Source organism: Erythrolamprus reginae, chromosome Z, assembly GCF_031021105.1.
Source record: "Erythrolamprus reginae isolate rEryReg1 chromosome Z, rEryReg1.hap1, whole genome shotgun sequence".
NCBI classification, from domain to species: domain Eukaryota; kingdom Metazoa; phylum Chordata; class Lepidosauria; order Squamata; family Dipsadidae; genus Erythrolamprus; species Erythrolamprus reginae.
In genome coordinates this window covers 99,159,369-99,176,967 of record NC_091963.1, presented here as the reverse complement: position 1 = coordinate 99,176,967, position 17,599 = coordinate 99,159,369, and the positions used below count along the sequence as shown (strand labels likewise).

Below are 17,599 nucleotides of genomic sequence, written 5' to 3'. Positions count from 1 at the left end.
TGTACATAGAGATTTTTCTTTAAAAAAAAAAGAAAAGCAGTTTTGCATGGTGTGGAGAAATTCAAAGAGGAGAGCTAAAAGGAGACGCCCAGAGAAAGAGGTGGTTAATTACTAAATAGGGACCTTTCTACAACCCCATGGTTCCATTCCCTAATCCTTCAAAAGCAGCCTGGAGCTGATTTGTAGTAATTTTAACTTCTACACAGCATGAGCCAATCAGTTCTTCTACCAGTTGTCCCCTAGAAGGCTCAGGTTAATGCTGTTCAATCAGTACAATACCAACAGGTTGTACTCCTGTGCTTGGTGATGTAAAGAAAAAAAAGTTGTTGCTTTTGCTCTATGAAAAGCAGGGACAATTTAGTTGGAGTAGAACCTTGGAGTCAAGATGCGGTACATTGTCACTGATGGAAAATGGCATGCCTATAAATTCTTCAGAATTCTGTCAGTGCAAATGGAAAATTTGCCTTTGACCAATTCTAGATATGGTAACAACTGAGACAAAAATAAATCAGTTTAGCTGCTGCATGATACACCTGGAGGCATCTTCTGAAATAAAGCAAAGACACTATGTGGAACACAGATTAGGGGGGGGGGGAGTCCTTTGTTACTGTGACTATATGGGACACTAGAATTGGCCATCACATTTGGCTATTCAGCTCAACATTATAGTGTAATGAACATCAGTGTAGAGATTGAAACTATAGTAGCAGCTTATCTTTACAAACAATATACAGTGGTACCTCTACTTAAGAACTTAATTTGTTCCGTGACCAGGTTCTTAAGTAGAAACGTTCTTAAGTAGAAGCATTTTTCCCCATAGGAATTAATGTAAAAGCAAATAATGAGTGCAAACCTATTAGGAAAGAAATAAAAGCTCGGAATTTGGGTGGGAAGAGGAGGAAGAAGAGGAGGAGGATAGTTGCTGCCGAGGGAAGACGGTGAGGTGAGGGGAATAAAAAAAATCCAAAACTTTAAGGCTTAAAAAAAAAAAAAGAGGGATTCCGAGGCGGCGAGGAGGAGCATGCGCCTCCCATACACTTGGTGTGAGGCTGCCTCCCATACACTGTGCCAGAGGAGAGAGAAACCCAGGCAGATGAGAGGGGGGAACCTCCCCACTCCTTTGACCGAAAGGTTGCTGCTGCTGCTACCTGCTGTCTCTTCCTTCCCATGCTGAAGGGCTTCTTTCTCCTCTCGCTCGTTCGCTTTGTAGCCAGCGCCATTCCTTCACTGTGGTGACGCCTCGGTTTGGCTTAAGCCGAGTTGATCTGCCTGGGGCAAAGCGCCCCTCTTTGCCTTTCCATGTCCAGACACTCCAGGAGGCAACCTCGCGCCGGGTGTATGGGAGGTGCATGCTCCTCCTCGCTGCCTTGGAATCCCTCTTTTTTTTTTCAAGCTTTAAAGTTTTGGATTTTTTTGATTCCCCTCACCCCACCTTCTTCCTTCGGCAGCGACTGTCCTCCTCCTCTTTTTCCTCCTCCTCCTCCCACCCTCCTCCTCCCACTCCTCCTCCTTAAGCGCCACCAAAAGGCTCCTCTGGCAGCCCAGAAAAACCTGAGATGGCCAAAATTAAAGGGGGAATGGTAGGAGACTGGCCGGTCCTTCGTGCTGGTCTCAAATTTCCTGGGAAATTTTTCCAGGCTTGGGTTCTTAAGTAGAAAATGGTTCTTAAGTAGAGGCAAAAAAATATTGAACACCCAGTTCTTATCTAGAAAAGTTCTTAAGTAGAGGCGTTCTTAAGTAGAGGTACCACTGTACTTTTGTCTGGAGAACTGAAGCCACTTTAAAAGCAAAGAATCCTTTGATGTAATTTTTAATTCCTGCTTGTTTTGAGTACAAGAAGCATGAATATGTTCACCTGAACTAGTAGTTCACCTGAACTAGTAGCAAACTGCTACTGGATTGGTCAGAGCTGGTCTGTGGGCACCGCCATCTTTTTTTAAAAAAAAAATCTGATTTTTTTTTCTGAATTTTTTTCAGTTTTTTTATTTCTTGTGTGCATGTGCAGAAGCCAAGTTTCTAGCACTGCATATGTGCTGCCATCTTGTTTTTGGATGTTTTGGGGAATTTATTTGCACTGTGCATATGGCATGGGAGGAAGTAAACAAGCAGTGAGGTAAATTAGAACAAACCCCTGATTCACACATAAGCACATTTTCTATAGGCCTGCAAATAGATATATGTAAAGGAAGAAACTTGCTATCGTGTTTCTTCCTATTCTGTGATTAATTCATTCAATTCTCACAGATTGTCTGAAAAATTGTCTTAATAAAGACCCATGGGTGAATGAAATTGGAAGGAGTGGTCTAGTGGTGAAGACTTTTGCCTCCCATTTAGAAAGTTGAGAGTTCAGTCCTAGGGAGTGGCAAATGTTTGTCTCTTAAGGTACAGGGGAAAAAATAATCTCTATCCAGTTGCCCAAACTCTACCTCAAATTAAGGGATAAAACAGGGTCATAAAAAGGGAGTTTAGTGAATGAAATGGCACAATTCTGACCTAAGGATATAGGCAGCCTGGTTTTAGTCTTCCTATCCATTACAGTGTTCTCTCGATTTTTGCGGGTTCGAACTTCGCGAATAGCCTATAGCACGTTTTTTTTTAAAAATTAATTAAAAAATACTTCACAGTTTTTTTCCTATACCACGGTTTTTCACACCCAATGACATCAAACTAATAATTTTTGCAAATAAATAACAAAAAAAAAATTATTGTTAATAAATAATTACGTTTATAAATATCAGGATCACTAAGTGTCTTATTTAATGGTGAGTACCAGTAATAATGGTGAGTAAATGGTTGCTAAGGGAATGGGAAAAGGTAATTTAGGGGTTTAAAGTCTTAAGGGAAGGCTTGTGATACTGTCCATAGGCAAAAATGGTGTATTTACTTCCGCATCTCTACTTCGCGGAAATTCGATTTTCGCGGGCGGTCTCGGAACGCATCCCCCGCGGAAATCGAGGGAACACTGTAGTAAAAAAAAAACAACCCAAAGGATTTTACATAAATAAAAATACTAGGAAAGTTTTAATTAAATTGAAGTAAATTAAGTATTGCCTAACACCAATGTAAATACGTACATACTTTTTATGGCAATTTTTTTAAAATCCCTTGCAGGAGGAGCCACTTCCTCACCAGATCAACCAGACACCAGTACCTCACATGTCCCGTGGTTGCACAGAAGCAGGTAAACATGGCTTTCTATCCAGAAATTTTGGTTCATTGTAATTAATTTTGAAATGGAGGTAAATGAGTTTCACCTCTGCATTCCATTAAATTTTTGGAATTCTGTTCTTACCGTAGTCTCAATAAATTACAGGTATTCTAAAGCTAATATGTTGTATTTAATTTCTGTTCAGTACTGAAATACAAACAGATCCCCAATGAATGTTTCATTGCCAATTTCCCCCCCTGACTTATTTATTTGTTTCTTAGTATTTTTTATTATCACCTGTTCTCCATCCTGGGGCAGAGCCAGGATTCACATGGGTAGTCCTTGTCCAATCAGGTGAAGGACTGAGTCAGTCCTTGGCCGGATCTACCCTGCCCCACCCAAATTTAACTCGCTCCTTCAACTAAAAGGATGTTTTGGCAACAGCTCCGGTAGGAAGGCCAGCAAATCTATCAATTAGTCTCCCTTTTTTCCAATCTATCCAATTGGCTTATCTCTAAAATTCCAAAACTCTCCACCAGGTGGCTCTGTTTCTCGCTGTTAGGGCTCCAATGCACAGATTCAACTCTGCAGACTGCTGCAAACAAACCACAAGTGAATTTAATTTCCTTTCAGTCCTATTCTACTCTTCCTTATCTCCCTGCCCTCTCCTCATTCCTGAGGACATTATTCAGGGGTGGGCAAGTTGGGGAAGGGAAGAGATAGCCCAGTGACAACTCTAATTGCAATTTCCACAGCCCGAGCGCTTTCTGGATTTTTGGAAGGAAAGATTCTCACTCAGCTAATTAAGTGCTCAAGTCAACAAAACTGCCTTCACTCCCTTGCAATGCGCCTATTCTTAGCTGCACAGCACCACAGGGCTTTCCCACTTTTTAGAAGCCTGGTCCAAGCAGAAAGATAACAAGAGACCTTTGATTGCCTCGAAGCAGCTCACAAGGGGTGGGTGTTCCCTTTCCCACTGCGCTAGTCCTGTTAGCTTCCAAGCCACATCATTTCTTGGTACCACTATTGATACCTGGGTCTTTTGCATAGCCCTAGAAGCTTTCTCGGGCAGGCCCAGACCATACTGTGTAAATAATAAAATAATATTTTCTCACATTGCTTCTGATCTTTCCCCCAACTAACCTTAAATTGTTCCCCCTTGTTCTTGTGTTCACTTTCCTATTAAAAACACTTTCCTCTTGAACTTTATTTAACCCTTTAACATATTTAAATGTTTCAATCACATCCCCCCTTTCCCTTCTATCCTCCAGACTATATTGATTGAGTTCATTAAGTCTTTCCTGATAAGTTTTATGCTTAAGAACTTCCACCATTTTTGTAGCCCGTCTTTGGATCCATTCAATTTTATCAATATCTTTTTGTAGGTGAGGTCTCCAGAACTGAACACAGTATTCCAAATGTGGTCTCACCAGCGCTCTATACAGTGGGATCACAATCTCCCTCTTCCTGCTTGTTATACCTCTAGCTATGCAGCCAAGCATTCTACTTGCTTTCCCTACCGCCTGAGTGCACTGTTCACCATTTTGAGACTGTCAGAAATCACTACCCCTAAATCCTTCTCTTCTAAAGTTTTTGCTAACACAGAATTGCCAATACAATACTCAGATTGAGGATTACTTTTCCCCAAGTGCATTATTTTACATTTGGAAATATTAAACTGCAGTTTCCATTGCTTTGACTACTTATCTAGTAAAGCTAAATCATTTGCCATATTATAGACGCCTCCAGGATTATCAACCCCCTTGCACACTTTAGAATCATCAGCAAATAGGCAAACCTTCCCTACCGAAACTTCCCCTATGTCACATATTAAAAAGAATAGGACCAAGAACAGATCCTTGTGTCACACCTTGTAATTAGTCTTTGCTCAGAATACTCACCATTAACAACAATAATATGACCTATTTTATTGATTTATCTGAAGTGTCATTAGAATTCAATACTCAGCTTACTTTAACATGTGAAGACTGTCAAGAGTCTTCTATCCTTTTTGCAAACAGGAAATTTCCTATTTAGGTTTCTATCACATACTATCCAAGGATTCTTCAGAATTCAGGTCACTTGGAGAAAAAACATTTCTCAAATTAATTTTAATGATGTTAATTTTGGAATAGAGAAACTGCATTTTTTTTCTGGCTATACCCTGAAGAATAATTGGAATTTACAGTACTGTCTCTCACTGGAGGTATGATAAATCTTTTGTTTAGAAAGAAATAGTTTTCTTTTGCCTGATATTGTGAAAAATAAATACAGTTAAGAATTCTTGGACACAGGTTACTAAAAATGAACAGTGTGTATGGCGTATGAAAAGTCATGCAAAATTAGAACTAAATAAGTAGCTAAATTGAAAAGAAAATCTAATTAAATGATAATTGTTGGCCTTATTTTAAAACTTAGAATATATAAAGGGAAAAGAATCTTCTTCATTAACCTCCAGTCTATTTATTCTCACCTCTAAGAAAAATGTGTTTCATCTATGAGCAAACCAGGGAGTATTTCATAGCCAGAGTGCTCTGATCTGAACAAAAAATAGGTTCTGTCTGTAATGTCTTTGAGTGTCCAGTGATAGAAATCTATCTATGGAATTTATTTATTTAAGTAATTAAATTTATACGCAGGGCGGCCTACACATTTTGAAAACTTCAAGGACAGACTGTTCTAGAAAATGTTTGTTAACTGAAATGAAGCTCTGCTTTGCATACACTGAAAACATATAGCCAATTATTTGTTGGCAGGATTTTTTCTTACCAAAGAAGGGAGAAAGGTTGAGATGATTAAATGTCTCAACTACCCAGCTGACCTAATATAGATAGCTCTGTAATTCTTAAGACATGTTTTCTGAAAGGAAGATGACAACTATCTCCTGTGTTTTTGTACCGAGTTTGAATAGAAAGCAGCAAAAAATATTTCTTCCAATAGGTTGTGAGTATTAAGATTATTTCTTCTCTCAGACATCTTAACTGGAAGAAATCATATCATAAATTGGTAGCAGATAGTTATGCTAGATATTTTAGTATACCGGTAATTCTACCAGAATGGTACCATAAGATTATAAATCAGTACATATAGATTGCTATATTGTCCCTTGTCTGTTCACATCTTTTGTCCCAGTTTAAATATCTGAAAATCTGATTACCTATTTTTCTATATATGATATCCTCTTCAATATATAATATGTATCCTTTTCTCTCAGGGTGTTTATTTTCTGCATTGAACTCCTACATTCCTCCTGGGCTGCCTAAACTGCGTCGACGAAGACAGGTAAATTTATTACATGACAGTAATCATCAGATTTAAAAGCAGAAGACCAAGAATATGAATTTACTGGACCTGAAAAACAGAACACAATTTTTAATGCATATTATGCATAACATGACCTATTATGCTGGGATGGTTCCAGACCTTTCTCTATAATTTTTTTCTGCAGTTGAGAACCAAAATCATGTGAAATGTTAGTACCACTTTATAATATCTTGGTAAGACCATATTTGGAATAGTACGCCCAGTACTATTATAAAAACAATATTGAGACTCTGGAAAGAGTGCAGAGAAGTAGGATGCTTGGCTGTATAGCTAGAGGTATAACAAGCAGGAAGAGGGAGATTGTGATCCCGCTATATAGAGCGGTGGTGAGACCACATTTGGAACACTGTGTTCAGTTCTGGAGACCTCACCTTCAAAAAGATATTGACAAAATTGAACGGGACCAAAGACGGGCTACAAGAATGGTGGAAGGTCTTAAGAATAAAACGTATCAGGATAGACTTAATGAACTCAATCTGTATAGTCTGGAGGACAGAAGGAAAAGTGGGGACATGATCGAAACATTTAAATATGTTAAACGGTTAAATCAAGTTCAGGAGGGAAGTGTTTTTAATAGGAAAGTGAACGCAAGAACAAGGGGACACAATCTGAAGTTAGTTGGGGGAAAGATAAAAAGCAACATGAGAAAATATTAAATCTGTATAGTCTGGAGGACAGAAGGAAAAGGGGGGACATGATCGAAACATTTAAATATGTTAAAGGGTTAAATAAAGTTCAGGAGGGAAGTGTTTTTAATAGGAAAGTGAACACAAGAACAAGGGGACACAATCTGAAGTTAGTTGGGGGAAAGATCAAAAGGAACATGAGGAAATATTATTTCACTGAAAGAGTAGTAGATCCTTGGAAAAAACTTCCAGCAGACGTGGTTGGTAAATCCACAGTAACTGAATTTAAACATGCTTGGGATAATCATATATCCATCCTAAGATAAAATGCAGGAAATAGTATAAGGGCAGACTAGATGGACCATGAGGTCTTTTTCTGCCATCAGTCTTCTACGTTTCTATGTTTCTATGAGAAGAGCAACAAAGATAATTAGGGGGCTGAAGTTTAAAACATATGAAGAATACCATAAGTTTTTTGAGTGCAGCTCAGAATCTGATAAATCCAATGAAACTGAACACAAGGTGACTGACAATCAGTTTTATTTGTGATCAGAAATCAAAACTGGGCAACCTTTTGTCTCCTACCTTAAACAGAGCAGGCAGAGAGAGAGAAAGTAAAAGCTGAAGCCTGTGCCGCCTCTGTGCAAAACGTTTTCTTATAGCTTACACAGCTTGCACAGATTGTCATAGTGTTTAAAACATAATTTCATATCCATTAGTTCATGTAAACCTCATGATTTTCTCAGTACTCTGCAAACAAAGGATCTTAGAAGGGGAAAGAAATACATTTTCTGGCCTATACCTCGGAGCTTTGTTAGAATTATTATGGCTCATTATGTTACAGCCAATTCACATTTTACATTTACACCAAGTTAGGAAGGCTACTTGGCTAAGCTTGGCAATTATCCTGGAGGCCTTATCTCTTCAGTTGGCATATTAGGTTACAATGGAGCTCAATAGGAATAACAAAAGTTGAGTTAGTTACACTTGGTGTATGCTCTGAGTCTTTCATTCCTGTCTTTTTAAGGATGCTTCCTCTTCCTTGAACAATGTGAATATTGCTTGGGTATTGGTGTCAGAATAAGAATCTTGGCAGGCTTGTCTTGTCTTGCCGAAGCCACAGCTGTTATTCCAGAAATTGTTCTAGTAACAATGATCTTATTACAAGTATCAAACAAGGTAATATCATCAATCCCTCAAAGTCCAGAGCTATGAGGAACAAAATTCTCTTCCAATCTGCAAACATTCCTTCAAACCATCTGGAAGTATTTAAGATTCCATCCCAGGTTTGAACAGGAATACTGTATTGGCAAACTTCCTCATATGGTCTGTGATTTCTTCAATTACTTTTCCATTATCGTCCATCTGGATACATCAATTGGTTAGATTAAATTTTCCACAAATTCCTCTTTCTTTGGCTAGAAGGCAATCTAGAGACAATCTATTTTGGTAAATAGCACTCCTCATTTGAGTATTAGCTTCATCCAGCAAATTAAGAGTTAGAAGCATCAAAACAAATAGTCACTTCTGGCTTTCGCCAATGTATAAAGTGGTTATAAGCCAACTGTTGGGGATAATGGTTATTTCCCCCCCACAGATACATACAGCCATCCCTTAGTGGTGAACCTACTCCCTGTGGAGTGTGACTCACCACTTGGCTACCTTTGGAACAGGTGACCTATTATATCTGGTCATATGTGCAGGTGGATTTTTATTTTATGACAAGTATAATCTGAAAGGTAAACCAACGTTTTGGGAATTTTAGCTCCTGTGATTTTTATACACTGTTGACAAAATGAGTTGTTATCTCCCTCAAAAGTGGGGAAAATCATTTTCAAACTCAGAATCATCAGGATCCTTTTCAGGTGGGAAGATTGGAAGCCATAGTTCTTAGTCATTCGACCTCTGACCCCCCACTAACACCAACTGCGACTGACCGGAGAGGTAGGAGGAGAACCTCTGTAAAACAGTGTCTCCCACTCCCAACCCCCCAGCCGGCGCAGAAGGATACCATGGTTGATGGTATTGAAAGCCGCTGAGAGGTCAAGAAGCACCAGGATGGAGGACAAGCCCCTGTCCTGGGCCCGCTAGAGATAATCCATCAGCCCGACCAAAGCAGTTTCCGTGCTGCAGCTGGGCCTGAACCCTGACTGTTGAGGGAGGACACCATGTTGTTCTCTTTCTCCCAGGGAGGCAATACTCTGCTAAGCAATCTATTAGTGGCCACTTGTGCTTTCCAAAGAAATGAAGTCTTCATAAGAATAGAAGTTCTTTATTTGCATTCCTGTTTTACAGATACTGGGAAGATCTAGATTCAAATCCATTCTAAGATCATTATGTATATGGAGTTAATCTCTTACTTAGCTCAACCTATCTCACAGAGTTATTATAGGGATAGAATATATGCCTGACTTTCCAGAATGAAAATAAAAACAAGAAAATAATAAAATGTTAATTATACTGGATATTGCATAATTATTATTGTAAAGAGAGGTATGAAAGTGTTGTCAATAAAATCAGGTTTGGGTTAGTTTTGCCTGATTATATACAATGTCTTAAAGTTTTATAACATTTCACAACTTACAAAGCTTGATGTGTAATGAGAAGGAGATATAGAAGTATAGCCAGCCACACATACAGGCTGAAGAACAGTTTTTATCTGTGGACTGTCAGACTCCTGAATGTGAGATATCTTTATAACTACCGTATGTAATACAATGGACTTGCAGGGCCGGCACAGTGTAACATGTTCACACTTGTGCAATAGGACTGGGTGTTTGTTAATATGTGTTATCAGATTAGGGATTTTCTGTCTTCACTGTGAGTTGTATTGATTTAGGGTGTGTACACTGAGGGAGCTCAACCAATCTCACTGTACATATTTATTATTTATTTATTTATTATTTGGATTTGTATGCCGCCCCTCTCCGAAGACTCGGGGCGGCTCACAACAAGTGAAAAACAATCCAATACAATCCAATTAATTAAAATATTATAAGTTTAAGAAAATCCCCTGTACTAACATACACACATACAGACATACCATATATAACTTCAACGTGCCCAGGGGAAGATGTTTAGTTTCCCCATGCCTGACGGCAAAGGTGGGTTTTGAGGAGTTTACGGAAGGCAGGAAGAGTAGGGGCAGTTCTGATCTCCGGGGGGAGTTGGTTCCAGAGGGCCGGTGCCGCCACAGAGAAGGCTCTCCCCCTGGGGCCCGCCAACCGGCATTGTTTAGTTGACGGGACCCGGAGGAGGCCCACTCTGTGGGACCGAATCGGTCGCTGGGATTCGTGCGGCAGAAGGCGGTCTCGGAGATATTCTGGTCCAGTGCCATGAAGGGCTTTAAAGGTCATAACCAACACTTTGAATTGTGACCGGAAACTGATCGGCAGCCAATGCAGACTGCGGAGTGTAGTGACAATTTAAACCTATATTGAGCTTCTCTTAATCCTTAACAATCTGCAGGTATTAAGCTGTGACTATATAGCACTAGATTGTGGAAGATTGGTGGAATCCAATCTTCTGATTGAGCTTCCTTACTATAAAATGTATGGAGAAAGAATACGGGAACATACAAAATCCTGTATATGAAATATGTTCCTGGGCACAAATGGGGAGGCCCTTCTTAGAGCTGGAGAGTTACCAATGTAAATGTGTCTTCTTCTTCCCATCCCAGGTTCACAGAAGTCATCGGACTGTCCACAGTGAGACCAAATTCATTGAATTGATAATTGTTAATGACCACCAACTGGTGAGTACTGATAATTGTGTAGAAAGACAAATATGGATGCATTTGTTGTGTTGCAGATACTTTAAAATGCTTTGTGGAGAGAAGCAAATGAATTGCCTGCCAAACCTGTTTCTTTGAGCAAATTTGGCAAACAGTGATCAAAACGTTTTTCCTTTCAGTCTCTTAAGTCTGATTTCTTTTCTTTTCTTCCTTTTAAATGGGTCAGTATCTGTCAGGATCTCTTCCACAATGCCATTCGCAATTCAGATAAACTGTCCATTAGCTGAGCTTGCTGGATCAATGTAATTACACTGTCAGTATGACCAGTATAGGTTGATAAAGTAAACCCAAAGCTTTCCAAGGCTACTGTGTCTTCCATTGGTAATTTGTTTGTTCTTGTTTAGTATTATGCATTCATTAGCAGAGTATTGCTCTTAAATAGACAGATAAGTGCCTTTAATATATATTTTATGATTTTATGATTTTCTTTTCATTTTTAAAATGCAAAATGATGTTATTCTTCCCTAGCCTGCCCCAACAACAATGCTGAAATAACATGTACAATGAAAAGTTCCTGCTCAATATTGAACAGACTGGCAAATTGAAGACCACTAAGAGATGATTTTAGTAATGTTGCTATTAATCTGAATTCTTAATGACTTTATGGATTCTTCCATATGAGCAATTATGAAATATGTATTTATTAAATGTATATGCCTCCATCTCATTATCAAAGTGATTCAGTTCAAATGGTTTGACATTGCCTTCTTCCAAGTTATTATTACAACATCCCAATCTAGTCTATATCCTTGATCTGTCTTACTGATATAATTAGTAATTAATTAAATAATTATACTTTAGCATTAGCATTTAGACTTATACAGTGTTCCCTCGATTTTCGCGGGTTCGAACTTCGCGAAAAGTCTATACCATGGTTTTTCAAATATATTAATTAAAAGATACTTCATGGGTTTTTTCCCTATACCATGGTTTTTCCCTCCCGATGATGTCATAAGTCATCATCAAACTTTCGTCTGCCTTTAATAAATATTTCTTTAAATAAACTTTAATAAATAAACATGGTGAGTAATAATCTAAATGGTTGCTAAGAGGATGGGAAATTGCAATTTAGGGGCTTAAAGTGTTAAGGGAAGGCTTGAGATACTGTTCATAGCCAAAAATAGTGTATTTACTTCTGCATCTCTACTTCGCGGAAATTCAATTTTCGCGGGTGGTCTCACAACGCATCCCCGTGAAAATCGAGGGAACACTGTATATCATAAAAGTGCTTTTATAGCCCTCCCTAAGTGGTTTATAGAATCAGCATATTGCAATCTGGGTCCCCATTTTACCCCTCTTGCAAGGATAGAAGGCTGAGTCAACCCTTCAACTTGAGTTGAAGACCATACTGAGAAATTTAAAATATTATCCTTCCTGGGCTTTTAAAGAGACGTAAATTTGGATATTTTCTATTGTTAAAGGCAGTTATGATAAAATGAGGGTTTGTTTTTTTTAAAATGAAATTAGGAATGTGTTTTCTAAGAACGCTAGAAAGGGACCGAAGCACGATGGCATAGTTAGGAAAAACATCAAATAGCCAAGAGAAATTTAGATAGCTATAGCACTTTAAATATAAATGAAAGCAAAGAACATGATCTAAAATCCAATTGATAGCATTTGGAAAGGAGGTAGCACAGGATGAATGATATATACCAGAAATAATTGGATAAATAATTAGAAAAATTTGATTAATTTGACTAAGAAATTGGCATTTGATATTGTATTGTATTATATTTTAATTTAAGGTATGTAAATTGGAATCTCTGTAAGATGTAAGAAACAATAAAAAATTCCCCCCAAACCCCCCCCCCCCCCCAAATTTAAAATATCTGACATGTCCCCAAAATTATCAACATCCAAGCAGTCATGTTTGGCTTTTTATCAACAGCAGTTGAGCTTCATTCAAAGGAATCTTCTTTATTCCAAGCAGGAAGTTTTTGGCAGGAAGCAAAAAACTGGATCAGCACTTGAACATTTGCTCAGCTGAAGATAGGATCAGAGTACTGCTTTGGATTAGAGAAGGCACTTTGGCTAGAAAATCTTGGAATTATTGAGTTAAAAGGAATCAGTAACCTGATTCTCTACAGGAGGCTACGACTGAAATATATTCAGAAGCTACAATTGATACTATAGACAATCCTGGAGGCCCTTGGGTGGACCATCTCACAACAAGCTGCACTGATTGCAATCTGCTTCTGCATCCTGTTTTTGCATCCATTTAATTTAGTTATCATCTTAAAGGCCCTTATGGCATGGATCTGGGGTATCCAAGATGATAAATCAATCAATCAATCAATCAATCAATTAATTAATTGGATTTATATGCCGCCCCTCTCCAGGAACTTGGGGCAGTTTACAAGATATAAAAGAACATACCCTAAATCCTATTTTTAACTAAAACTAACAATCTAAAACCCCAATGTATTAAAAAAAATCATTGTACCTAACCAAATACATGTTCCATTCATCAGCAGGGGTTGATGTCTAATGTCCCCAGGCAAGGAGGTTGGGGGCAGTATGAATCTCTGGGGAGAGCTGATTCCAGAAGGCTGAAGCCCCTACAGAGAAGGCTCTTCCCCTAGGCCCCACCAAGTGATATTGTCTAGTTGACAGGACCCGGAGAAAGCCGACTCTGTGAGATCTAACTGGTCGCTGGGATTCATGCGGCAGAAGGTGGTCCCATAAGTAATCTGGTAATGGTGTTTCTCCCAATGGGATTGGTCTATCAACTCTATCCTTCTTACTCCAGCAGAAGATGCCTACTTTAGATCCTATCTTTCAAATAATTCACAATTTGTGAGGTCCAGAAGAAAAGCCTTTTGTGACCCCTGTCCTTTGGAATATTCCCCTGCCAGAGTTGAGCTGGGTCTCCACCCTCCTGGCCTTTTCAGAAGAGCTTTAAAACCTGGCTCTGCTGGGGGACTTGATAGGAATGACTTATACTGTGGGTGGCTGGCAGAGTGGAGAGAAAATCTCCACCCCTGTTTTGCCTGCCCGCTTGATTTTTTACGTCCATTTAATTATTCTTATTTTTAGTCATTTAATAATGTCTTCTTTTACATTTTGTAAGCTTCCTAGAGTTGTTGCAACAGAATAATGGGCGGCATATGAAATAAAATAAGCAAACAACTCAGTACAAGTTTCAGGAAATTTTTTACATGAAATTTTTTACATGAGAGAAGCTTAAGAAGCTGATCATTTCCAAGGATGTATAGATGCGATAAGAGTGGAATTGACCTCATGGCTGCTTTTTTAAATTGGGAAAAGTCACTTCATGAAGAAAGAAGTAGACTAGATTTCTTCAGCCTCAGGTTTCATCAGATGATGAGTGACTTTTCTGAAACTATTTGTTTTACATCTTTTCTCTTCCAGTTTGAGCAAATGCGTCGCTCTGTCAGCCTTACCAGCAACTTTGCAAAATCTGTGGTAAACCTTGCTGATGTGGTGAGTGTGCAATTTTCTCCAAAAATTACATGCAAAAATAAATTGAGAATGAAAGAAGGGAAAATCTGGCGTGATACAAAGGATTCCATGGTGGGTCCCTTCTATAGGCCACCATCAGATACAACTAAGTGACTCAATCTATTGAGTTCTAGATCACTCTCATGTATATGTAGTCTTAAATCCTAGTGTCTCATTTCCACAACACAACTGCAGCTAAATGTGTAAGCACACATAACCACTGGCTTTCAACTATTCACAATAAGTTTCAGACAGTGTTTCTCTGACACAGATGTTTTCAGACCTAGTACAGTAATCCCTCGCTACTTCGCGGTTCATCTTTTGCGGATTCGCTACTTCACGGGTTTTCAAAGGGGGCTTAAATCCATTAAATCCATTGAAAAATTTAAATCCATTAAAATTCATAAAATTCTTCTACAGTAATACTGTACTCTAGGATATCACATGTAGTTCCAGCTGAAAAACATTATAGAATGACTGTTTAATGAAAAGGGTGGGTTTTAAAAGTCCAAATACTTGTTAAATATATATAAAAATATATTTTCTCTACCTCACAGAAATTCATTTTTCACGGGTGGTCTTGGAACGCATCCCCCGCGAAAAACGAGGGATGACTGTACATAATATAATTGTGAAATGTGGAAGTGTACAATCATAATGATTAAACAATTAAATATTTTCCAATAATGCTGTTTGAGAAAAATCCTCTGTGTCTCATATTGTGGCCATATTTCTAATAAATAGGTACAACAAAGATTAGATTTAGAACATCTATTGGGAACTGTGAAATTTATCTTGTTAGTGATGTCTTATGTATCCCTAAGGACCAGCATCCAAAAATCCTACTATGTTGGATATCTCCTGGAGGAAAGAGGAAACAAGGCTGGGCTCGGAGAACTTAAAGAAGATATTAAGATTATTAGTGTCCCTAGGGACAATGCCAAACATGCTGAAAATGATTGAAAACTACTAGGAAACACCTGCTGCCCAATATGTTCTGCCCAGGACCTAATGATGATGACGATGACATGATAAAGAACTATTTTAATTTTCATAATTAGCTTAAGAAATGCAAATTTAGTTGGTCAAACATGTTGAGCAAAGTTTTTCACTTATCTTTATATTCTGCACTCACTTATCTTCTTTTTAAAAAATTAGCAAACAGTTTAAAGAAAGATTTTTTTTTTAATAATAAGGGTTTTTTAGTTGTTTTTATTAATTGGATTGTTCATGTTGTTTTATCACTGTTGTTAGCCGCCCCGAGTCTGCGGAGAGGGGCGGCATACAAATCCAATTAATAATAATAATAATAATAATAATAATAATAATAATAATAATAATAATAAAAAAATATGTGTTAAATGGGTAAAGGGTAGGTAAGCAAGTAATTAAGTGAGATCTAAATTGCCTTGGAGACCATAGTTATTACGTAAAATATTATTTATTTATGAAATTACAAAATGTACTAGCTTTTAAAGAAAAAATTAAGAATAACTATTAAGTTTTAATCTAATAAAAATAGTATAGCATATATCAGTAATTAAAATTATAAGGTATAATAGATTGAATTTAATTCCCCAAATATAGACATTCTCAATAGAAAACCTCCTAATTTTATCTGTCTTTGATTACTTGAATGAAAGAATGGCTAGCCAAATTGTGAGAGTATGCTTTGATATCTAGAATAGATTTGTATGTTTTAAAAAAATAATTTTATTAAAATTTATTTCTTACATTTAAATATTTGGACTTAATCTTAAACAATGTTAGTCAAGATTTTTTCTTTCCTTGAGAAGAATATAATTTTCTTATAACAGCTAACACATACAAAACTAATTCAGTATGCTTTGAAGGATTTTATGTATTAGTAAAATTTAATACAAATGTTCTCAAATTGCAAATAAGAATTCAACTTTTATAATTAGTGTAATTTTAATGAGAATTATTTCCCAAAAATGCTGAGTTTTCAGTATTACTGTTAAATAGAAACATAGAAACATAGAAGTCTGACGGCAGAAAAAGACCTCATGGTCCATCTAGTCTGCACTTATACTATTTTCTGTATTTTATCTTAGGATGGATATATGTTTATCCCAGGCATGTTTAAATTCAGTTACTGTGGATTTATCTACCACATCTGCTGGAAGTTTGTTCCAAGGATCTACTACTCTTTCAGTAAAATAATATTTTCTCAAGTTGCTTTTGATCTTTCCCCCAACTAACTAAATAGGAAACAATCGACAGAAATCATCATATTTTCAACATTTTAATAAAGAGAGAAATATGTGAATAATAAAACAACAATTATATTACAATATTCAAAGTAATTTTAACCCTCCGCCTCCCAAAAAATAGATATGAAAATAAATTGTGGGAAAGAAATAAATTGCTTTAATCATTTTACTTCAAGAGTACATTTAGAAAATTATGTCTGCTTTGGAAAATGGGAAGGATATCACATATATGGAACGGAGAAAGTCTCTACCTAAAAAAAAACAACCTACCGTATGTTGGATTACAGATTTTTAAGGAGCAGTTGAACACTCGTATTGTGTTGGTTGCCATGGAAACATGGGCTTCTGGGGATAAGATCCAAACTGACGAAGATTCCCTAGAGACACTGAGAGAGTTTATGAAGTATCGCCAAGAATCCCTTCCTGAACACAGTGATGCTGCCCATCTCTTCTCGTAAGTTTTAAATGGGAATGTGATCACTTTTATACTAGAAAGATGCAAAATTAACTGTTATAGTTCTCTTAGTAAGAATAGGCTGAAGTAATTTGTAAGGGTGCACGTAATGAAACTTTTCTTTTGCTGAACAAGTTGGCCAGACAACTACTTTGCTGGTAAAGTACACATAATATACCGTACCTCCTAGTATTATAGCAAATGCAACACAGCTTTTAGATCCAGAATAATATAGAGACATTCTTTGCTGGTGAAGAATATTAACTAATAGTGTAGAAATAAGATACAGTATTACTCCGAGATACGAGCATAATTCGTTCCATAAGGGAGCTTGTATCTCGAGGCAACTCGTATTCTGGAACAAATAACTTTTTTCCCCTCCGAGATAACCAAAAGCAAGGATTCTTGTGCCACCTAGTGGACGCTCGGCTCGTATCCCGAATTTGAGCTCGGGAGTAGAACAGAAATGTCTCTCCCCTCCTAGCTCGTATCTTGAAATACTCGCATGTAGAGCAGCTCATATCTAGAGGTACTACTGTATTGGCAAAAAAGAAAATT

The 17,599-nt window shown here is 37.5% G+C and overlaps 1 protein-coding gene across 6 annotated transcripts in view; it reads left to right on the top strand.

Moving 5' to 3' along the window:
* Positions 1–17,599, top strand: part of ADAM11 (ADAM metallopeptidase domain 11) — a 149,682-nt gene that overhangs the window by 47,954 nt on the left and 84,129 nt on the right. For all 6 annotated transcript variants that reach the window (XM_070727971.1, XM_070727973.1, XM_070727970.1 and 3 more), the window contains 5 exons: positions 3,112–3,181; positions 6,363–6,430; positions 10,778–10,852; positions 14,264–14,335; positions 16,875–17,041. In XM_070727971.1, coding sequence (XP_070584072.1) covers positions 3,112–3,181; positions 6,363–6,430; positions 10,778–10,852; positions 14,264–14,335; positions 16,875–17,041 — 452 coding nt within the window. The remainder of the gene's footprint in view (positions 1–3,111; positions 3,182–6,362; positions 6,431–10,777; positions 10,853–14,263; positions 14,336–16,874; positions 17,042–17,599) is intronic.